Source organism: Scyliorhinus torazame, chromosome 13 (genome assembly GCF_047496885.1).
Source record: "Scyliorhinus torazame isolate Kashiwa2021f chromosome 13, sScyTor2.1, whole genome shotgun sequence".
NCBI lineage: Eukaryota > Metazoa > Chordata > Chondrichthyes > Carcharhiniformes > Scyliorhinidae > Scyliorhinus > Scyliorhinus torazame.
The window spans coordinates 83,742,004-83,765,612 of record NC_092719.1 but is presented as its reverse complement, the minus strand read 5'-3'; the positions used below and the strand labels follow the sequence as shown (position 1 = coordinate 83,765,612).

General features: G+C 54.9%; 1 protein-coding gene across 1 annotated transcript in view; it reads right to left on the bottom strand.

Moving 5' to 3' along the window:
- Positions 1 to 22,112, bottom strand: part of metap2a (methionyl aminopeptidase 2a) — a 38,918-nt gene extending 16,806 nt beyond the window's left edge. The window contains exon 1 of the mRNA XM_072470822.1: positions 21,992 to 22,112. Coding sequence (XP_072326923.1) covers positions 21,992 to 22,112 — 121 coding nt within the window. The remainder of the gene's footprint in view (positions 1 to 21,991) is intronic.
- Positions 22,113 to 23,609: the final 1,497 nt, after the last annotated feature.

The following is a 23,609-nucleotide window of genomic DNA, read 5'->3' as shown; positions in this document are numbered from 1 at the left end:
ATTTACAGTACAGAAGGAGGTAATTCATTACGGGGATGGGCTGCAGGCGTGGGCTGGAGTCAGGTGCTCTTTCCAAGGGCCGGTGCAGACTCGATGGGCTGGATGGCCTCCTGCACTGTAAATTCTATGATTCTAATTTTTGTCACTTTACATCTTAATCAGTTAGTTGTGTTGACTGCCGTAGCTATGTCATACTTTGTTTTAGCAAGTTTTTTTGACACTTGGGATATTGTTTTAAAGGTATTGGTTGTAAAGGCATAAGTTTTTGCTGGAGCTGGATATGGTCAACTCATAGCTCAGGGTTTGCAGGCAGAGAGGGAATGATGACTTCCAGACATACAAGCATTCGAATTAGGAGCACTGGTAGGCCATTTGGCCCGTTGAGCCTTCTCCGCCATTTAATACGTTCATAGCCACCAACCTCCGATAACGTTTCACCCCTTTGTTAATCAAGAATCAATCTAGCTCTACTTTTAAAATATTCACAGGTTCTGCTTCCATTGCCTTTTTGAGGAAGTGTGTTCTCACGACACCATTTCTCCTCATCTCTGTCTTAAATGAGCAACCTCTTATTTTTAAAGTCACCCCTAGTTCAACATTCTCTGACAAGAGGAAGCATCCTCCCCACACCCGCCCTGTCAATACACCTCAGGATCTCAGAGGTTTCAATCAAGTTGCCTCTTATTACATAAGAACATAAGAACTAGGAGCAGGAGTAGGCCATCTGGCCCCTCGAGCCTGCTCCACCATTCAATGAGATCATGGCTGATCTTTTGTGGACTCAGCTCCACTTTCCGGCCCGAACACCATAACCCTTAATCCCTTTATTCTTAAAAAACTATCTATGTTTATCTTAAAAACATTTAATGAAGGAGCCTCTACTGCTTCACTGGGCAAGAAATTCCATAGATTCACAACCCTTTGGGTGAAGAAGTTCCTCCTAAACTCAGTCCTAAATCTACTTCCCCTTATTTTGAGGCTATGCCCCCTAGTTCTGCTTTCACCTGCCAGTGGAAACAACCTGCCCCGCATATATCCTATCTATTCCCTTCATAATCTTATATGTTTCTATAAGATCCCCCCTCATCCTTCTAAATTCCAACGAGTACAGTCCCAGTCTACTCAACCTCTCCTCGTAATCCAACCCCTTCAGCTCTGGGATTAACCTAGTGAATCTCCTCTGCACACCCTCCAGTGCCAGTAACGTCCTTTCTCAAGTAAGGAGACCAAAACTGAACACAATACTCCAGGTGTGGCCTCACTAACACCTTATACAATTGCAGCATAACCTCCCTAGTCTTAAACTCCCATCCCTCTCGCAATGAAGGACAAAATTCCATTTGCCTTCTTAATCACCTGTTGCACCTGAAAACCAACTTTCTGCGACTCATGCACTAGCACACCCAGGTCTCTGCACAGCAGCATGTTTTAATATTTTATCATTTAAATAATAATCCCTTTTGCTGTTATTCCTACCAAAATGGATAACCTCACATTTGTCAACATTGTATTCCATCTGCCAGACCCTAGCCCATTCACTTAGCCTATCCAAATCCCTCTGCAGACTTCCAGTATCCTCTGCACTTTTTGCTTTACCACTTATCTTAGTGTCGTCTGCAAACTTGGACACATTGCCCTTGGTCCCCAACTCCAAATCATCTATGTAAATTGTGAACAGTTGTGGGCCCAACACTGATCCCTGAGGGACACCACTAGCTACTGATTGCCAACCAGAGAAACACCCATTAACCCCCACTCTTTGCTTTCTATTAATTAACCAATCCTCTATCCATGCCACTACTTTCCCCTTAACGCCATGCATCTTTATCTTATGCAACAACCTTTTGTGTGGCACCTTGTCAAAGGCTTTCTGGAAATCCAGATATACCACATCCATTGGCTCCCCGTTATCTACCGCACTGTTAATGTTCTCAAAAAATTCCACTAAATTAGTTAGGCACGACCTGCCCTTTATGAACCCATGCTGCGTCTGTCCAATGGGACAATTTCCATCCAGATGCCTCGCTATTTCTTCCTTGATGATAGATTCCAGCATCTTCCCTACTACCGAAGTTAAGCTCACTGGCCTATAATTACCCACTTTCTGCCTACCTCCTTTTTTAAACAGTGGTGTCACATTTGCTAATTTCCAATCTGCCGGGACCATCCCAGAGTCTAGTGAATTTTGGTAAATTATCACTAGTGCATTTGCAATTTCCCTAGCCATCTCTTTTAGCACTCTGGGATGCATTCCATCAGGGCCAGGAGACTTGTCTACCTTTAGCCCCATTAGCTTGCCCACCACTACCTCCTTGGTGATATCAATCCTCTCAAGGTCCTCACCTGTCATAGCCTCATTTCCATCAGTCACTGGCATGTTATTTGTGTCTTCCACTGTGAAGACCGACCCAAAAAACCTGTTCAGTTCCTCAGCCATTTCCTCATCTCCCATTATTAAATCTCCCTTCTCATCCTCTAAAGGACCAATATTTACCTTAGCCACTCTTTTTTGTTTTATGTATTTGTAGAAACTTTTACTATCTGTTTTTATATTCTGAGCAAGTTTACACTCATAATCTATCTTACTCTTCTTTATAGCTTTTTTAGCAGCTTTCTGTTGCCCCCTAAAGATTTCCCAGTCCTCTAGTCTCCCACTGATCTTTGCTACTTTGTATGTTTTTTCCTTCAATTTGATACTCTCCCTTATTTCCTTAGATATCCACGGTCGATTTTCCCTCTTTTTACCGTCCTTCCTTTTTGTTGGTATAAACCTTTGCTGGGCACTGTGAAAAATCACTTGGAAGGTTCTCCACTGTTCCTCAACTGTTTCACCATAAAGTCTTTGCTCCCAGTCTACCTTAGCTAGTTCTTCTCTCATCCCATTGTAATCTCCTTTGGTTAAGCACAAAACAGTCGTGCTTGATTTTACCTTCTCACCCTCCATCTGTATTTAAATTCCACCATATTGTGATCGCTCCTTCCGAGAGGATCCCTAACTATGAGATCCTGAATCAATCCTGTCTCATTACACAGGACCAGATCTAGGACCGCTTGTTCCCTCGTAGGTTCCATTACATACTGTTCGAGGAAACTATCGCGGATATATTCTATAAACTCCTCCTCAAGGCTGCCTTGACCGACCTGGTTAAACCAATCAACATGTAGATTAAAATCCCCCATGATTACTGCTGTACCATTTCTACATGCATCTGTTATTTCTTTGTTTATTGCCTGCCCCACCATAATGTTACTATTTGGTGGCCTATAGATTACTCCTATCAGTGACTTTTTCGCTTGACTATTCCTGATTTCCACCCAAATGGATTCAACCTTATCCTCCATAGCACCGATGTCATCCTTACTGTTGCCCGGATGTCATCCTTAAATAACAGCGCTACACCACCTCCCTTACCATCCACTCTGTCCTTCCGAATAGTTTGACACCCTCGGATATTTAACTCCCAGTCGTGACCATCCTTTAACCATGTTTCAGTAATGGCCACTAAATCATAGTCATTCACGATGACTTGCGCCATCAACTCATTTACCTTATTCCGAATAGTACGAGCATTCAGGTAAAATACCCTTATGTTGGCTTTTTTACCTCTGTTCTTAATCTTAACACCTCGATCAGTAACCTCTCTTAAGTTATATTTCCTCTTAACCTTTCTCCTAATTTTCCTTGTCGTCGAACCCATATCTTCCTGTAACAACCTGCCGCGTCGCTTACCATTAATGTTTTCACTTCCCGTTTTATTTCTTTTAGTATTCCTGGTCCTATTCACTGAGCTCCCCTCAGTCACTGTACCTTGTACTGTCGCCCTTTTTGATTTTTTGATATTCTTCTAAACTCCAGCAGATACAAACCTAGGGCGTCATTCTCCGACCCCCCAGCGGGTCGGCCGCCGTGAATCCCGCCCCCGCCGGTTGCCGAAGTCTCCGAAGGGAGAAAAGTCGGCGGGGCGTTAATGTCGCCGCTGCCGCGGAGAATGTCACGGGTCTGCGCAGGGCAGCCGATTTTCGGCCTGCCGATATTCTCCCTTCCGGATGGGCCGAAGTCCCGTCGACGTGATGACCGTTCACGTCGACGTGAATCAAACCTCCTTTTCATCAGCGTGACCCGGTGCTCCAGGCTCACGCCGACCAGCGTGGAGGTGAGTGACGGCCTGGGGGGTTGGCTCTGGGCAGGCGATGGCGTGGCCGCAGTCTGAATGCGTGAGGAGAGGTGTGTCTCGGGTTGTGTGTGTGTGTGTGTGTGTGTGCGGCGGGGGGGGGGGGTGGTTAGAGTAGGCTGGGGCTCCGGGGGGAGTGCCGGGAGGGGGTCCGTGCCGGGGAGGGGGATGGGAGGGGGTCCGTGCCGGGGAGGGGGATGGGGGGGGGGTCCGTGCCGGGGTGGAGGTTGGGGGGGGGGGTCTGTGCCGGGGTGGAGGTTGGGGGGGGTCCGTGCCGAGGAGGGGGATGGGGGGTCCGTGCCGGGGTGGAGGTTGGGGGGGGGGGTCCGTGCCGGGGTGGAGGTTGGGGGGGGTCCGTGCCGTGCCGGGGTGAGGTTGGGGGGGGTCCGTGCTGGGGTGGAGGTTGGGGGGGGGGGGTCCGTGCCAGGGTGGAGGTTGGGGGGGTCCGTGCTGGGGTGGAGGTTGGGGGGGGGGTCCGTGCCGGGGTGGAGGTTGGGGGGGGGGTCCATGCTGGGGTGGAGGTTGGGGGGGGGGGGTCCGTGCCGGGGTGGAGGTTGGGGGGGGGGTCCGTGCTGGGGTGGAGGTTGGGGGGGGTCCGTGCTGGGGTGGAGGTTGGGGGGGTCCGTGCCGGGGTGGAGGTTGGGGGGGGGTCCGTGCTGGGGTGGAGGTTGGGGGGGGGGGGTCCGTGCCGGGGTGAGGTTGGGGGGGGGTCCGTGCCGGGGTGGAGGTTGGGGGGGTCCGTGCCGGGGTGGAGGTTGGGGGGGGGTCCGTGCCGTGCCGGGGTGGAGGTTGGGGGGGGTCCGTGCTGGTGTGGAGGTTGGGGGGGGGTCCGTGCTGGGGTGGAGGTTGGGGGGGGGTCCGTGCCGGGGTGGAGGTTGGGGGGGGGGGTCCGTGCCGTGCCGGGGTGAGGTTGGGGGGGGGGGGTCCGTGCTGGGGTGGAGGTTGGGGGGGGGTCCGTGCTGGGGTGGAGGTTGGGGGGGGGGTCCGTGCCGAGGAGGGGGATGGGAGGGCAAGTGAGTTGGTCCACCTGGCCAGGTGCCAGCCTCCAACAGTTGGACCCATGCGGTCCATGCCACCTGGCTGGGGGGAGGAGGGGATATGGGCAATGATGACATGTCGTCGTTCCCCTCCCCCCCACCAGGCCGTCATGTTTTCAGATCATCCAGTGATGTTGGCCCGCCGTGGTGGCAGCCGCTCATGTCTATGTTGCCCTGGATGAGGAGGAGGAGGAGGAGCGTGCCAGAGAGGCGGCGCAGGCTGCCGCAGAGGGGCAGGCGGCAGCCGCCCAGGCTGGAGGGACACCTGACCGACAGGACGAGGAGGGGGAGGAGGACGTCGCGGCCCCACGGCAACGGAGGCACCCGAGGGCGCCCCGTGTGTACCGGCCCCGGCAGTCATACCAGGACCTCACGGACCGGGAATGCAGGAGGAGACTCCGGATGAGCCGGGAAACCGTGGCACACATCTGCCACCTGCTGGCACACCTGTCACCGCGTGGCACTGGCGGGGGACACCCTCTCCCCGTGTCCGTCAAGGTTACGGTGGCCCTGAACTTTCATGCAACGGGATCATTCCAGGCACCGAGTGGGGACCTGTCCGGCATATCACAGACATCGGTGCACCGGTGCATCTGGGCAGTGACAGATGCCCTATATGCCATGGCGCACCGCTACATCCGCTTCCCCGTGGACCGGGCCAGCCAAGATGCCCGGGCCGTGGGCTTCTCTGCCGTGGCCGGGTTCCCCATGGTCCAGTGCGCAATCGATGGGATGCATGTCGCCATGCGGCCACCTGCAGATAACAGGGCCTTGTTCACTAATAGGAAGGGGACCTATTCGATGAACGTACAGGTGGTCTGCGACCACCGCATGATGATCCTGCACGTCTGCGCCCGTCACCCAGGCAGTGTACACGACTCATTCGTGTTGTCGCGGTCATCCATCCCCGGCATGTACGAGGGACGCCATCCCCGGCTGAGGGGCTGGTTGCTGGGCGACAGGGGCTACCCATTGCGATCGTGGCTGATGACGCCTATACGGAGGCCACGCAATGAGGCGGAGAACCGCTACAATGATGCCCATGTAGCGACAAGGGGAGTGATCGAGAGGTGCTTTGGCGTGCTGAAGATGCGTTTCAGGTGCCTGGACCTCTCTGGGGGTGCCCTCCAGTATCGGTCAGATAGGGTCGGCCGCATCATTGTGGTGTGCTGCGTCCTGCACAACATAGCCCAGCAGAGGGGCGATGTGCCGCAGGCTGAGGAGGGCGGAGTGGAGGAGCAGCAGGAAGAGGCCCAGTCCTCCCAGATGAGGGGGATGGGGGCAATGTTCAGGGCAGACGGGGTAGACACAGGCGGGTGGCTGTCCACCGTTACCGGCTGGCCCAGCGGGCACGGGACAGACTGATAGACGCCCGCTTCACTGACTAGATGGGCGTGGGAATCGGGTAGTATGGCCACAGACCGCACACCATGGCAACAGCCGACCACCCACACCCCCCACCCATCCACCCACCCAGCACCCTCACCCCCCCTCCCCAACCCCACCCACCCCACCCGCATGCACACCACCCCCCCCCCCCCCCCCCATTGCCGATCCACCTGCGGCACAACGGGCCGGGCTCATACAGTTGCGGGTGGACGCGTGTCTATCGCAGGCCATGGAGGATGATGACAACCCGCCCTGCAATGAGCTCCTGGCTCTACATCGTTGGACTATGTCTGACCCATGGCCACAGTACCACCATCCACCCGGACCATCCCTGCATGCGGCTGTGACACTGCAGCGCACGGTCCCGTCCTCTGCCCGGGGGATGTTGATGGCGGCCCAGGGGGAAGGGGGCAGACTCACCTGGGGCTGAGGTAAGACCACCCCTCACACACACACTTGCGCTCAACGTACATGACACCCCCGCACACTTTGGACAGAGCACAAAGGCAGCTTCGGTAGGTGTAACATTGACTTTAATAACCAAAGGAGTTCATGCACGTGCCCTAGCCCCTAAAACTCATCTGTGCCCTGCACCCGTGCCAACTTACTCAGTGTCTAATTGTTTGGCCTTACGGGCCCTTTGACTACGTCTACGTGGTTCCCCAGACGGTACAGCAGAACTGGAGGTGGACTCCTGTGATTCCTGCCCTCCGACACTGGATCCCTTTGGCGGCCGTTTCCTGGGGCGTCCTGGCCTAGATGGGCCAGGCTGCGGCCCGGGCGACTGGGATGGCGAGCTGCCAGCCTGTCCTGCCCGTTGCCCACCCGATGCACCTGGGACGGAAGGGGGGGAGTCCGAGGTGTCGCGGTGTACCGGGACCTTCCCTACAGAGGGAGCCGGGACGGACCACACCACCTCCTCCTCCCTCGGGGTGCCCGATGGCCCCCAGGCCTCTACATGGGTGGGGGATGCGAACGGACTGGCCATCCGACGCCCCCCCGACATCTGGCGCTGCCAGTCCTGGAGGCCCGTGCTGGTATCGACAGGGGTCTGCAGGTTTGCAGCCATGGAGCCCAGGGGGTTGGCAAACCCTGTCTGTGACAGTGCGACGCCGGCTCGCACATGGCCACTGGCGCCGATGCCCTCAGCGATGGCCTGCAGAGACTGGGCCATGGCCTGCAGAGATTGGGCCATGGCCTGCTGAGACTGGGCTATGGCGTTGAGTGCCTCTGCCATCTGGCGCTGGCACTGGCTCATGACCTCCTGTGAGAGGGCAGCCATTTCCTGGGCCACAGACGCCGCCTGCACGGAAGGCCCCAGGCCTCGCAAACCGTTCCCCATGTCTGACACCGTCGCACCCATTGCCTCCACCGCGGACGCCACCCGTGCGGTGTCGGCCTGGGTGGCACGCATGACCGGCACCACTCCCAGCTCCTGGACGCGGGTGGACCTCTCCACCTGCGACCGCAGCCGCCGCAAGCCGCCCGTCACCCTCTTCGCTCGTCTCCGGGTCGGTGGTTGCATCGGATCTATGTGTGGGTGTGGTAACTGCAGGAACCCGGGATCCATCTGGGCGGCAGATGTTCGCTTGGGCTGGGCTGCCCTCCGACCGCCCGGTCCCTCTGCTGCTCCTACCTCCACCTGCTGTACCGGGACGGCTGTGTTGTGCGCACCAGTGAGTGTACCAGACGCCTCATCACTAAAGTGCCCAACCGTGGTGAGTGTTTCTGCGATGGTGGAGGGTGTTGGTGACAGCAGTGGCGTTGTGTCGTGCTCTTCGTCCCACTCTGAGTCCATGGCACTTTGGGGTGGGGGTTCGTCTCCACCCATCCACTCTGAGTCACTGTCCGGTATTTCGTCTTCTTGGGTAGTGCTGTCCCGGGTAGGGGTGTCCTGGGTAGTGGTGTCCTGGGTAGTGGTGTCCTGGGTAGTGGTGTCCTGGCTCGGATGTGACGGGGGCCTGTGGCTGCCCCCCTCGTCACTGGGTGGTCGCTCCCGCACGTGACGGGGGTGCCGTCTCCCTGTTGCTCCAGGTCTCTCCGTCTCCCATGGTGTGCGAGGGGCATCCTGCGGGCGTCGCAAGCTGGAGGATCCGGGTCTCTCCGTCTCCCGTGGTCTCCGAGGGGCATCCTGCGGGCGTCGCATGCTGGAGGGTGCGGGTCTCTCCGTCTCCTGTGGTCTCCGAGGGGCATCCTGCGGGCGTCGCATGCTGGAGGGTGCGGGTCTCTCCGTCTCCTGTGGTCTCCGAGGGGCATCCTGCGGGCGGTCTGCATCTGCGGGGATGGGTGCCTGGACGTTTGGTCCTGCGATACACAATGAAGCATGCATGGTTAGACATCAGGCAGTGATCAGGTGATACGGGGGAGGGGGATATAGGGGAGGGGGGATATGGGGACGGGCTGTCGGTGGCTCACTTGCTAGTACGCCCCTGACCTCTGCATCAGCAACCTCCCGGTCCTCAGGTCCGCCAGCCACTTCCAGGGCCCTTTCCTCGTGTACGGTCAATGGCCTTTCATCAGCGGGCCCTCCTCCAGTCCTCACATGCTCCCTATTGTTGTGTGCGCGCTTCTCCTGTGGGGGGGGGGGCAGGGGTAAAAGGCAACAGTGTTAGGCAAGTATATGAATGCACGCCATCGGTTGCGCGTGCATTGCAGAGGTTAAGGTTAGGGCTGGATTCACTTGGGGATATGGGGGAGGGGGGGTATGGGGGAGGGGGGATATGGGGGAGGGGGGGATATGGGGGAGGGGGAATATGGGGGAGGGGGACTGTGGGGAGGGGGGATATGGGGAGGGGGGATATGGGGGAGGGGGGATATGGGGAGGGGGGATAGGGGGGGTATGGGGGAGGGGGGGATATGGGGGAGGGGGGATATGGGGGAGGGGGGATATGGATATTGGGCAGGGGGGGGGAGGCTCACCCTGCCTGCTCTGACGAGGTCGTTCACCTTCTTGTGGCACTGGGTGCCTGTCCGTGGTGTCAGGGCCACAGCGGTGACGGCCTCTGCCACTTCCCTCCACAGACGCCGGCTGTGGCGTGGGGCAACTCTGCGGCCGTGCCCGGGATACAGGGCGTCCCTCTGCTCCACCGCGTCCAGGAGCGCCTCCACATCGCGTGACTCGAACCTCGGGGCTGAGCGACGGCCAGCCATCCAGTCGGGTGTTGCAGTCGGGTGGGGGGGAGCAGCGCGGCCTTATGAGCCGTCACGCCGTGCAGCGCGTATGACTTCGGGGGCTTTGAGTCCCTCCAAGCTAATAAATATCCATCTCCGGGCTACCAGTGAAGCAAAGGCCAGAACGTCTGCCGCTTTCTCCTCTTGGAATCCCGGATCTTCCGACACCCCGAAAATTGCCACCTCTAGACTCGGTGCCAACCTTGTTTTCAACACCATGGACATGACATCCGCAAACCCTTGCCAAAATCCCCTCAGCTTTGGGCATGTCCAGAACATGTGGACATGGTTCGCTGGTCCTCCCGCACACCTATCTTCTCCCCCAAAGAACTTGCTCATCCGGACCACTGTCATGTGAGCCCGGTGAACAACCTTAAACTGTATCAGGCTAAGCCTGGCACATGTTGTGGACGTGTTGATTCTACTCAGTGCGTCCGCCCAGAGACCATTCTCTATCCGCCCAACTCCTCTTCCCACTTGCGCTTCAGCTCCTCCCTCTGCGTCCCCTCTGACCCCATGACTTCCCTGTAGATGTTGGAGACCTTCCCTCCTCCTACCCACACTCAGGAAACTACCCTGTCCTGTATCCCCCTTGGTGGTAGGAGCGGGAAGGTTGAAACCTGCCTACGTAGGAATCCTGCACCTGCAGGTACCTAAACTTGTTTCCTCTCGCCAATCGAAATTTCTCTTCCAGCTCCCTCAGGCTAGGAAAGCTCCCCTCTACAAACATATCTCCCATCCTCTCAATCCCTGCTCTCTGCCATCTCCGAAACCCCCCATCCATCCTTCCCGGGGCAAACCGCTGATTATTACAGATTGGAGACCAGACCGATGCTCCGTCGGCTCCCACATGTCTCCTCCACTGCCCCCAGACTATCAGGGCTGCCACCACCACAGGGCTGGTGGAGTACCATGCTGGCGGGAACGGCAGAGGCGCCGTTACCAGCACCCCCAAGCTGGTGCCCTCATGAAGCCGCTTCCATACGTTCCCATGCCGACCCCCCCCCCCTTGCATGAAGCCGCTTCCATACGCTCCCATGCCGACCCCCCCGCCACTTCCTGATCATGGCTATATTCGCCGCCCAATAATAATTACTGAAGTTTGGCAGCGCCAGCCCGCCCTCTCCCTGGCTCTGCTCAAGCATCCCCTTTTTTACTCGCGGGGTCTTGCCCACCCATACAAAACCAGTGATCACTTTGTTGACCCGTTTAAAAGAGGACTGCGGAATAAAGATGGGGAGACACTGAAAAACAAGCAGGAATCTCGGGAGGACCGTCATCTTCACCGTCTGGACCCTCCCAGCTAATGAAAACAGGAGTGTGCCCCACCTCCAAAAATCGTCCTTCATTTGGTCTAGTCGGGCCAGATTTAGTTTGTGCAGCCGGTCCCATTCCCGCGCCACTTGGATGCCTAGGTACCGAAAGCTTCCCCCTACCACTCTAAACGGCAGTTCCCCCAGTCGCCTCTCCTGTCCCCTTGCCTAGACCGCAAACACCTCACTTTTCCCCATATTTAGTTTATACCCCGAAAACCAGCCAAATTCCCCCAAAATCCTCATGATTTCTTCCATCCCCTCCACTGGGTCCGATACATACGGGAGCAGGTCGTCTGCGTAGAGCGAGACTCTGTGTTCCACCCCCCACCCCGGACCAGCCCCTTGAAGTCCTCAGTGCAATTGCCAGCAGCTCTATGGCTAACGCGAACAACAGTGGGGAGAGGGGGCATCCCTGTCTCGTCCCCCGATGCAGCCTAAAATAGTCTGATGTTGTCCTATTCGTCCGTACACTCGCCACAGGAGCCGGATACAGCAACCTGACTCAGTCAATAAAGCCCCGTCCAAATCCGAACCGTCCCAGTACCTCCCACAAATATTCCCATTCTACTTGATCAAAAGCCTTCTCTGCGTCCATTGCGACCACTACCTCCACCTCCTGGGGTCATCATGCTCACGTTTCACAACCTTCTTACATTGGCCACCATCTGCCTTCCCTTAACAAACCCCCCTGATCCTCCTCAATAACGTCCGGCACACAGTCCTCAATCCTAGAGGACAAAATTTTGGCCAGCAGTTTAGCATCCACATTCAATAGGGATATTGGCCTGTAGGACCCACACAGCTCCGGGGCCTTGTCCCACTTCAGGATCAGCAAAATCGTGGCCTGTGACATCGTCGGGGTAAGCACCCCATGCTCTCTTGCCTCATTGAATGTCCTCATCAACAGCGGCCCCAATATCTCAGGGAACCTTTTATAGAACTTCACTGGGTACCCGTCCGGCCCCAGGGTTTTACCCGGCTGCATGGTCTTCAGACCCTCCGCTATCTCTTCCATCCCGATCGGGCCCCCCAGCCCTTCTACCAGCTCCCTTCCACCTTCGGGAAATTCAGCCCCCTTAGGAAGTGCCTCATCCCCTCCGGTCCAGCTGGGGTTCCCGACCCGTACAGCCTACTATAAAACTCCTTGAACGCCTTATTCACCTCTGCTGAGTCTCCAACCAGGCTCCTCTCCCCATCCTTTACTTTCCCTATCTCCCTGGATGCCTCCCTCTTTCTAAGCTGCTGTGCAAGAATTCTGCTGGCCTTCTCTCCATGTTCATAAATCGCCCCCCTCGCCTTTCTCAGCTGCTCTACTGCCCTCCCTGTGGTTAACAAGCCGAACTCCGCCTACAGCCTCTGCCGTTCCCTTAAAAGCCCTGCCTCTGGGGTCTCCGCATACCTCCTGTCGACCTGTAATATCTTCTTTACCAGTCGGTCCATCTCTGCCCTGTCTGCCGTCTCCCTGTGGGCCCGTATCGAGATCAGCTTTCCTCTAACCACCGCCTTCAATGCCTCCCAGACCACCGCCGCCGGAATTTCCCCGTGTCGTTGACTTCCAGGTAGTTCTGAATACATTTCCTCAGCCGCCCGCACACCACTTCGTCAGCCAAAAGTCCCACATCTAACCTCCAGTGCGGGCGCTGGTTACTGTCTTTACTAACCTGCAGGTTAGCCCAGTGCGGAGCATGGTCTGAGATTGTGATCGCCGAGTACCCCGTGTCCACCACCCCCGTCAGTAGAGCCCTGCTCAAAATGAAAAAATCAATCCGGGAGTACACTTTATGCACGTGAGAGTAGAAGGAGAACTCCTTCACCCTCGGCTGCCCAAATCTCCATGGGTCCACCCACCCCATCTGCTCCATGAACCCTTTTAGTTCCTTAGCCATTGCTGGCACCCTGCCTGTTTTTGAGCTTGACCGGTCTAAACCAGGGTCAATAACTGTGTTGAAGTCCCCTCCCATGACCAACTTATGCAAATCCAGGTCCGGTATCTTCCCCAGCATCCTCTTTATAAACTCCACATCGTCCCAATTTGGCACATACACATTTACTAGAACCACCTGCACCCCCTTCAATTTCCCACTGACCAGAATGTACTGGCCTCCCACATCCAAAATTATTCTTCCCGCCTCAAACACCACTCGCTTGTTGATCAGGATTGCGATCCCTTTAGTCTTCGAGTCCAGTCCCGAGTGAAAAACCTGTCCGACCCATCCCTTCCTTAATCTAATCTGGTCAGCTACTCTAAGGTGCATCTCCTGTAGCATTACCACGTCCGCCTTCAGTCCTCTCAAATGCACGAACACGCGTGCCCTTTTGACCGGCCCATTTAGCCCTCATACATTCTAGGTGATCAGCCTAGTTGGGGGCTCATCGCGCCCCCTTTCACCGATCAGCCATCCCCTCTCTTGGGCCAGTCTCCAGCCCGCACCCCATGCTTCCTCCGGCCCGCCCCCAGGCAGCCTCCGCCCCCGACCTCCTCTCTGTCCCTTAGCAAAAGTCCCTCCCTCGTCAGCAGAACATTTCCCCCCCCTCCCCCACTAATAACAGCACAAAGTAAATCGACCCCTTCGATAACCCTAACATCTGCTCATCCCCCACTGCGCTTCTGTGAGCTAGCCCGCCCAGCTAGCTTGCTGGCCCCCGCCCCTGCCACCAGACTTTCTCCCACCTATTGTTCCCCCCCCCCCCCCCCCCCCCTGCTCATACACACATATTCAAATGATGTGGAGATGCCGGCGTTGGACTGGGGTGAGCACAGTACGAAGTCTTACAACACCAGGTTAAAGTCCAACAGGTTTGTTTCGATGTCACTAGCTTTCGGAGCGCTGCTCCTTCCTCAGGCTCCTTCTCCTGGCCACCTCCGCACTCAGGTCCTCACCTGAGGAAGGAGCAGCGCTCCGAAAGCTAGTGACATCGAAACAAACCTGTTGGACTTTAACCTGGTGTTGTAAGACTTCGTACATATTCAAATGACAGACAATCCCAACACAATTGTACGACAAAAAAAAATACTAAACAAAGAAAAGATCAAGCAAAAGATCCAGCATCTAACAAACACACCTCCATCCCCCAACAGTGCAAATGTAAACTTTAACTCAATCAGCTCTGCAACTGGCCCCAAATCAATACAGAAGGCATTACAAATAACGTCCACAGATCAAAAAACAAGAAACTTTTTTAAACATGAACGTTGCAGCAAAGTTCTCAGTCCGCCACCAGCCCTTTCCTTTTCGCGAAGTCCAGCGCTTCCTCAGGTGACTCAAAATAAAAATGTTGCGCCTCGTACGTGACCCAGAGATGGGCCGGATACAGCAGTCCGAACTTCACCTTTTTCTTGAAAAATGTCGATCTGGTTGAACCCCGCTCTTCTCCTGGCCACCTCCGCACTCAGGTCCTCATAGATCCGCAGGATACTGTTCTCCCATTTACAGCTCCGTGTCTGCCTGGCCCACTGTAAAATACGCTCCTTGTCCAAATACCTGTGGAATCTCACCACCATTGCCCTCGGGGGGGGGTCTCCCATTCGCGGCTTCCTCGCGAGTGCTCTGTGAGCCCTGTCCACCTCCAAGGGTCGGGAGAATGTCCCGTCCCCCCCCCCAGCAACTTCTCAAACATGCCTGCTCTGTATGCCCCAGTGTCCGCTCCTTCGGACCCCTCCAGGAGCCCAACGATTCTCAAGTTCTGCTGGCGGGACCTATTCTCTAGGTCCTCCACCTTCTCCAGGAGCCTTTTCTGCTGGTCTCTCAGCATCCCCACTTCCATCTCCACCGCAGTTTGATGTTCCTCCTGGTCAGCCAGCGCCTTCTCTACTTTCTGGATCGCCCGATTAAGCTCCAGCCGCACAATTGACTCTTTAATCGGATCCAAGTAGTCCTGCTTCTGTTTGACGAAGTCCTCCTGGATAACTTGCATCAACTGCTTCGTTGACCGCTGGGTCGACAAGCCAGAGCTCCGATCCTCCGCCATGCTTTCTCCCACTGCTGCGTCATCCCAAGCCTTCTCTGTCCGTCTGTTTCTGCCATGCACTGATGTGGGAATCCAGTACACAATTGCCTCTATCATCGATTTTCCAAATCAAGTCCGGTAAAAAATCAGGGGAAATGGTCCAAAAGTCCTACCCGAGCGGGAGCCACCAAATGTGCGACTTACTCCTTAATAGCTGCCACCGGAAGTCCGAGAGAAACAGAGTTAACGTTTCGAGACTCTTCTTCTGAGCCATTCTTACCTAGTCTGATATGTAGGTGACTCCAGACCCACAGCAATATGGTTGACTTTTACTCCTCTGAAATAGCCTAGAACACCACCCAGTTCAGGGTCAATTATGAATGGGCAACACATGCTGGGCCAGCCTAACACCCACATCCCATGAAAGAATATGGGCTGGATTCTCCGTTCCTGCGGCTAAGTACTGACGCCAACAGAGGATCGGTGAAGTTCCATGATGGAAAAAACAGCACCACACCCGCACCAATTCGCTACCGGTGAGGGGCTAGCACCGGTGCTGCATGGAACACCCGCAGAACATGCGAAAAACGCTGGGGGAATCGCCGGGTCCGTGATGGACACGCGCAGGGCTGACAAGCTGCAGCCGCGTGTATACTTACACCCCCCCACACTCGCACCGGTCGTGCCCGAAGGGATGGCATCAGTTGTGCTGGATTGTGTCCCCATCCATCCGACCCAACAGCCCACCTCCTGGCCACCCCCCGCTGCTCCCTCCAGACTTAGCAGAAGCCCCCCGCCAGTGGCATGACTGTCCATAAAATATGGCGGTGCTGGACACTGTCCGTACGCCCTCTCTCCCCGCAGACACCACACCAGGTTCACGACTGTTGAGACCACACGTGGACTGCGCTGTTGGGAATTTGGCCCATCGGAGGTGGAGCATCGCGGGTGGGCCGGTAATTAGATGTGAACGATGTTGGAACAGCGTGCGGCGCGATGACGCCGATTTTGAGGAGACGGAGCATCACGACCCAGTGTCAAACCGGCACCTGCTGCGATTTCAGCGGCAGGAGCTATTCTCCACCTGTTCCGCCCGATCGCCGTTACCAATCTCAGCGTGGGGCAACGGAGAATCCCGCCCTATATTTTTTTAAATCCAAAATTTGGTTTACAGTGCATGTTCGCAAATGCATGAAGCATGGTAAATAAGATTGGTGAGCTGCAGGTGCAAAACAACCATTTGGGAATATAACCCCATGGCGGAAATGGAGACCTGGCTCAGAAAACGGCAGGATGGGACTTCCGGTGACGGCGGGCGGGAGGCAGCCGCACATTGGAGGGCTCTAGTTCGGGAACGGCATTTTCAGGGTCTAACGCCCGGTCCCAGGGGTAACAGAGGTGGCAAAAGCAGGGAGAAGGCACAGTGAAGGGAGATGTCGAGAACTAGTATAAAAACGGCCGTGAAAAAAGCAGCTGAAAGTCAGTCGGGGAGTGGAAAGGTCACCGCGGGGACAGCAAGGAAAATGGAGGCTGGGACACCAGGGGAGGCCGCATTGCCCACGGCTAAAGAAATGACTAAGGTGATGGCCGTCGAACTCGAAAGGCACTTCACAAAGCACATGGAGGCGATGAGGAAGGAGATGGGGGCGGTATTGAAAGTGCTGGTGGAGGAGGCGATTGCCCCGGTGAGGGCGGCGGTATTGAGCGCAGTGGCGGAGGTACGGGAGCAAGGTGAGGCGCTGAAGGAATTGGAAGAGACATTATTGCAGCACAGCGATCAACTTACCTCGATGGGGAAGGAGATGCGGAAGGTGATAGAGATCAACGAGGGTCTGCGAGCCAAAATGGACGACTTGGAAAACGGATCCAGGCGACAGAATCTGAGGATTGTGGGTCTTCCCGAAGGAGTGGAAGGCCTGAGGCCGACTGAATATTTTGCCACGATGTTGACGAAGCTATTGGGTGAGGGTGATGATCCCTCCCGATATGAACTGGATCAGGCTCATCGGTCGTGGAGGCCTGTACCAAAGGAGAGTGAGCCGCCAAGAGTAGTGACGCTGTGTTTTCGTAGGTACAGTGTGAAAGAGAAGGTCCTGTGCTGGGCAAAGCAGAAGCGGGTGGTGCAGTGGGCTGGAGCTGGGATACGCATATATCAGGACTTTACGGTGGAGCTGGCGAGGAGGTGGGTTGCCTTCAGCCGGGTGAAGAAGGTGCTGTACACCAGGAAGGTGCGGTGCGGCATAGTATACCCAGCTACATTGAGGGTGACCTACAAATCCAAGGACTTTTATTTTGGGACGGTGGAAGCAGCGGAGGAGTTTGCAAAGGCAGAAAGACTGTGGGTGAATTGAGAAGTGGGCATGTACCGATGTAGCCTCATGTAGCTGTATTTTTTCACTGCGGTGGGTGTATGTGCTAAATTAGCCAACATTGTATATACTTGGACAAGGGAAAAGAGGAGACTTTCACTTGCAACTTGCAATGATGGTTCTTTGGAGCTTGGGTGTGTATGCGGGGTTTGTGTGCTAAAGGGGATTTCTTGGTTTTCCTGGGACCGGGCAAGGGGAAAAGAGACCCGGGCGGGGGCCTCCACGCTGGCCGGTTTAAGCCGGACTGTGAATGGGTGTGAGGTGGGGGAGGGGCTGCGGCCATCGGAGCCTGTCAGAATGGGTCCCGATGGGGTGGAAAGATGGGGGGGAAGGAACAGAGGTTGCGAGGAGGATTTTTGTAAGAGGAAGTGGAGGGGAGGGGGGGCTGGGGGGAGCTTGCAATGCATGGGTGTCATCTACGGTACTCTTTCGGGGATTGGATGGCATTAAATGTTAGGGGGGGGGGGGTGGGAGGGATTCTATAGGTTAATGGTGACCATCGGCGATTCCTAATTCCTTTTTCTTTTATTTTTCCTTTGTTTGTCCCACCGTGGAAGGGTTGGTTTTATTTGATGCTTATATTGTCAGGTGGGCCGTTGCTTGGGGTGGTGGGAGGATGGGATCGTTGTTGTTGATAAGGAAATTGACTTTGTATTTGTTACCATTTACTGTTTATTGGTGGGGTGTAAATTCTGGAGAAAATGTGAAACTGGAGAATAAAATTATTTTACAAAAAAAAGAAAACGGCAGGATGGTCTCTAAATGTTATTGGATATAAGTTGTTTGAGATGAATAGGGAAGGAACAAAGAGGGTGATTGATGAAACTGTTGAGGGAGAGGATGTCCTCAAGGCTTGAATCCATTTTGTTAGAGCTAAGAAAGAACAGGTGCCATTACACTACTGGGCGTATTTATAGGCCACTGTGTGCAGTTCTGGTCACCACACTATGGGAAGGAAGTGATTGCACTCGAGTAAGTGCAGAGGTGATTCGCCAGGATATTGCCGAGGCTGGAGCATTTGAGCTATCAAGAGACACTGGATGGGCTGGGATTGTTCTCCTTAGACAGAGAAGGCTGAGGGGAGACCTGATTGAGGTGTACAAAATTATGAAGGTTAGAATAGATAGGAAGAAGCTATTTCCGTTAGTTGAGGATCGATAACCAGGGGGCATAGATTTACGGTAAGGAGCAGAGACTTAGAGGGTACTTGAGGAAAACCTTTTTCACCCAGAGGCTGGTGGGAATCTGGAACTCACTGCCTGAAAGAGTGGTAGAGGCAGGAACCCTCACAATATTTAACAAGCATTTAGATGAGCACTTGAAACACCATTGCATACAAGGCTACAGACCAAGTGCTGGAAAATGGGATTTGAATAGATAGGCGCTTGATGGCCAGCACAGACTCAATGGACCGAAGGGCCTCTTTCTGTGCTGTAAAACTCTATGACTGTCTAATGAGGAACAGATTTATAGGGCATTTACCAAAGGTGCAAAACTGCAGAGCAGCGATAATTGGGATGTCCATTCTTCTAATACATACTGGGGTAGTGACAGTGTAAAGGGCACAGGGAGAGTGTTTCTCAAGTGTGTTCAGGGGTTGGTGGGGAGAGTGCGGAATTGTTGGACACCTGTGACACATGAAATACCCTTGAGCACAACCTGTATGATACCTCTGTCTGTTTCTTCCGCAACGCGAGCCGACCTGCAGACCCCCCCCCTCCCACCCCTCCAGCCCTGGCACACTGCGTGCAGGTGATGGGTGTGAGCGAGCACTCAGCAGAGAGGCAGGGTCATACTAGGGCATAGATGGAGGAGCACGACGCTCAGCTCTCTGCGGGTTATCATCACTCACATTCACCTGCCTTCAACAGTGACTCGCTGACGGTGCCGACACAGTCCCGGATCCTGCAGTGATGTAACACAGATCTTGGGAGTGTGGGAGTGGGTGAGGTATCGATGACAGACCAGGCCACGTGCTATGTGAAGCGGGCAAGTATATGTGCCTCCCTGGTCCTCCGGGCTTGCCGAATCGTTGCCGCCTGTCCTGCAGCCTCCGGTTCGTCCCTGGAATCGTCCTCCAGCCCCTGCTGATCTGGCGCCACTTCATCATCCTCATCTTCATTGGTGGGCACATGTTCCTTATCCCCAACCGCCAACATGTCGCCTCGCTGCCGTGCCAGTTTGTGGAGGTCATGGCAGAGCACCACAAAGCGGGTGACCCTCCGGGCGATTTACTGCAGGACACACCGGAGCAGTCGAGGCATCAGAACCGCGTTGTGAGCATACCGATGCACCTCTCAATGACAGCTCCGTACTGCTGTCATTAGTCAGGTCCTCAGCGGGTACCTCTTATACCCCAAGAGCCCACCACCCATCCTGAGATGGCCCTCGAAGAGGGAAGACCAACTGCCCCAGGATGTAGCTGTCGTGGACATTCCCAGGGAAGCATGCACGCACGTGCATGATCTCCAAGTGGTGGTCACACATGAGCTGTATATTCAGGGAGTGGAATCTCTTCCTGTTAACATAGGGCACTCCCAGATGGCCCGGTGAGCGCAAGGTGACATGCGTGCAGTCTATCTGCCCCTGGACCTGGGGCATCCTGGATATTGCGGAGAATCCTGCTGAGCGGGCATTTTGCTGGGCTTGGTCCATATCAAAGTTGATGTATTTTTCCACCCGGTCAAGCAGGGCATCCGTGATCTGTCGGCTGCACCTGTGGGCTGTGGCCTGTGAGATGCCACACAGGTCCCCGCTCGAGCCCTGGAATGATTCTGAGGCATGAAAGTTCAAACCTGCAGTAACCTTGACGGCCAGCAGGAGCGGGCGTCCTCCTCCTCCATGAGGTGCCAAGTGAGCGAGGATATGGCACGGGTGCCGCACTGTCTCCTTGTTGAGGTTGGGTCTCCTGTAGCACGCGCTGTTCATCATCTGCTCAAATGACCAGCGACGGCTGTACACCCTGGGCCGTTGCGGGCCTCCCCCTCTGGGTCTCACCCTGGCCTGATGGCAGCAGGGTCCTCAGGGTGTGGGGCTGGGTCCAGAACATGGGCTACCGCCGTGGGCCTCTGCAGACTCTGCTGCTGCCGCCGTCTCCAACGCCTGGCCGCCCGTGCTACCAGCAGCACGACTAGGGCACGTTCCGCGGGGTCCAAAATACCATCCATAGCATTCAATATCTGTAAGGAATTGGGTGAGGGTTTTCACTGACAAACAGTGGTGGCTCCCACCCGGGGACCCCCCATTCCCCCATTGATCCCCCCTCTCACACGCCCGGAACGCACTATCCACGCACTCACGGCCAGAGTGGACCCCCCTCAACAGACCCCAGACCCTGTTCCCCAGAAATGTGCTCATAATGTCACCTAGACCAGCTGCTGGACCCCTCCCCGGGGCTGTTTCCCATGTCCTAGGTGTTTGGATGTTGGCTGCTGCATGTGTTGTGTTGCCTCCCGCAGTGTTCAGGCACAGTGTCCAGGCATTGCGGTCTGATTGGGATGCTAGGTAATGATTCCCACATCCTACATGGCCTGCCCACCCACATGAATCTACTTAGGTTGTGTGAAGTGCTCACTTAACCACGATTGCCAATTCCCTATTAGCAATAGCCTTCAGCCACACGGCCAGAGGCCTTGGCAGTCAGTGGGGTGTTCTGGGTGGTTGGTGGGGCAGACGGGCAGGGACAAGAGTTGCCCCGGAGCGAGTATGCACAATCCAGGGGTTGGAATGGTGGTGCTGTGTGCGGTTGCCGCCCAGCGCCTCCCCCCGCCCTCCCATGGCAGTCCACCCCTGCAGAGAGTGCCTCACCCCACACCCCAGTCGAGGGTGCCAGGTTCACGTGTTTAAAAAGGATTGCTAATCGGCGCCAGCATGACCACTTGCTGGGGACATCAGTGAATCACGGGAGGCTGTTGGATATGGGGTTAAGAAATTGGGCTTAAGAGGTGACTATTGGTTTCTCGCCATGCTACGCGAGATCCCGATTTCGCCTACGGGAGCAGGTTAGTTGTATCGCAAACCGTTCGACGCCCGCGCCATTCACATTTTCGGCCTCTCCCGTTATTCACCAGCCTCATTTCGCTCGAGCAAAAGCACAGCGAGGCCGGAGAATCGCGTGACTTATGTCACCATGCCGGCTGCACCTGTGCAGGAAATACTGCCATTCAATTAAATTAACTCTGGGCTGCCGGGAGCTAATCGATCAATCTGATTTCCCAATCCTATTGTTTTCAACACTCCTGGACTGATTTTAATAGTCGCCAGGAGTTTGAGAGCGATTCCAGTCGTCTCCTGGCCATCCTGAGAGGGTTAGAAACCCTAGACTGGGCGATTGAGCAGTCCACAGGCTGATGGGGGCTGGTATGGTGGCGGTGGGGTGTGTTGTTACTAACAGTGACAGCCTCACAGATCCATGCAGCTGTGATCCATCAGTGTCTACTCAAGTTTCCAAACAGAGAAGTAGTGATGAATAACATGAACGATCAATTTGGGAGCATATCAAATTGTAATAAGCCAACATATATGTCAGAAGTGTCAGCTAGCCTGCCAAAGCTGGGGAATGCATAGGAGAGAATGCTCAGTGTCATTACTTTCTGGAAAAGGGTTCAGGAAGTTCAAGGTGTCATCAGCATCTATTGCACAGAGATATCTTTTAAGTGTATTTCCTGGAACAGTGCATGAGCTACTCGGTATTAGCAGGGCCAGTTGCATGTTGGCAGATATCTGCCTTGGTCTCAGTACAGAATAACTTCACTGTGACCCTCCTGCAACTCCTGACACCACCTCCCCAAGTCCCCCCTCCCCCCGCCCCCCAAACCCCCTCCCCCCAAACCCCCTCCCACACCCCCACATGTTAAGGGCAGGAGAAGGCATCCATGGTTGGCGAGGGAAGTCAAGGGCAGCTTAAAAGCAAAAGTTTAGTTTAGTCGGGCAGCATGGTCGGCACGGGCTTGGAGGGCCGAAGGGCCTGTTCCTGTGCTGTATATTTCTTTGTTCTTTGTTCTTTATGGCTCTGATAGGGAGATGCATCCCGGTAAATGGGGTAGATATTGCGGGTCTGGTGTCAGAACAAGTGGGAGGAGAAATCGGGGTGCAGGAATGGGAAGGAGGTTGATTGAGGAGCGTCGTCATGTTTCTACAGCATTCTAAGTTAATTGGCCTTCAAATGACATTTCCAGTGTGATTTTACCAGTATGGTATTACAATTAAATAAGGGTAACTACAAAGACATGAGGGAGGAGCTGGCCAGAGTTGATTGGAAAAGGAGCCTAGCAGGGAAGACAGTGGAACAGTAATGGCAGGATTTTTGGGGGGGTTATTCGGGAGGCACAGCTGAAATTCATCCCAAGGAGGAGGAAACATGTTAAGGGCAGGAGAAGGCATCCATGGTTGGCGAGGGAAGTCAAGGGCAGCTTAAAAGCAAAAGAAAAAGCATACAAAGTGGCAAGGATTAGTGGGAAGCCAGAGGATTGGGAATCATTTAAAAGCGAGCAGAGGACAACTAAAAAAGCAATAAGGGGAGAGAAGATGAAATATGAGTACAAGTTAGCTAGTAATATAAAAGAAGATAGGAAGAGTTTCTTTCATAGATTATCATAGAATTTACAGTGCAGAGGGAGGCCATTCGGCCCATCGAGTCTGCACCGGCTCTTGGAAAGAGCACCCTACCCAAGGTCAACACCGCCACCTTATCCCCATAACCCAGTAACCCCACCCAACACTAAGGGCAATTTTGGACACTAAGGGCAATTTATCATGGCCAATCCACCTAACCTGCACATCTTTGGACTGTGGGAGGAAACCGGAGCACCCGGAGGAAACCCACGCACACACGGGGAGGATGTGCAGACTCCGCACAGACAGTGACCCAAGCCGGAATTGAACCTGGGACCCTGGAGCTGTGAAGCAATTGTGCTATCCACAAGGCTACCGTGCTGCCCACTAAATATATATAAGGTAAGAGAGAGGCAAAGATAGACATTGGACCACTGGAAAACGTGGCTGGAGAAGTAATAATAGGAAACAAAGAAATGTCAGACGAACTGAATAGTCACTTTGCACCAGTCTTCACGGTGGAAGACACCAGTGGAATGCCAGAGCGCCAGGAAAATCAGGGGGCAGAGGTGAGTGCAGTGGCCATCACTAAGGAGAAGGTTCTGGGGAAACTGAAAGATCTGAAGGTGGATGCGTCACCTGGACCAGATGGAC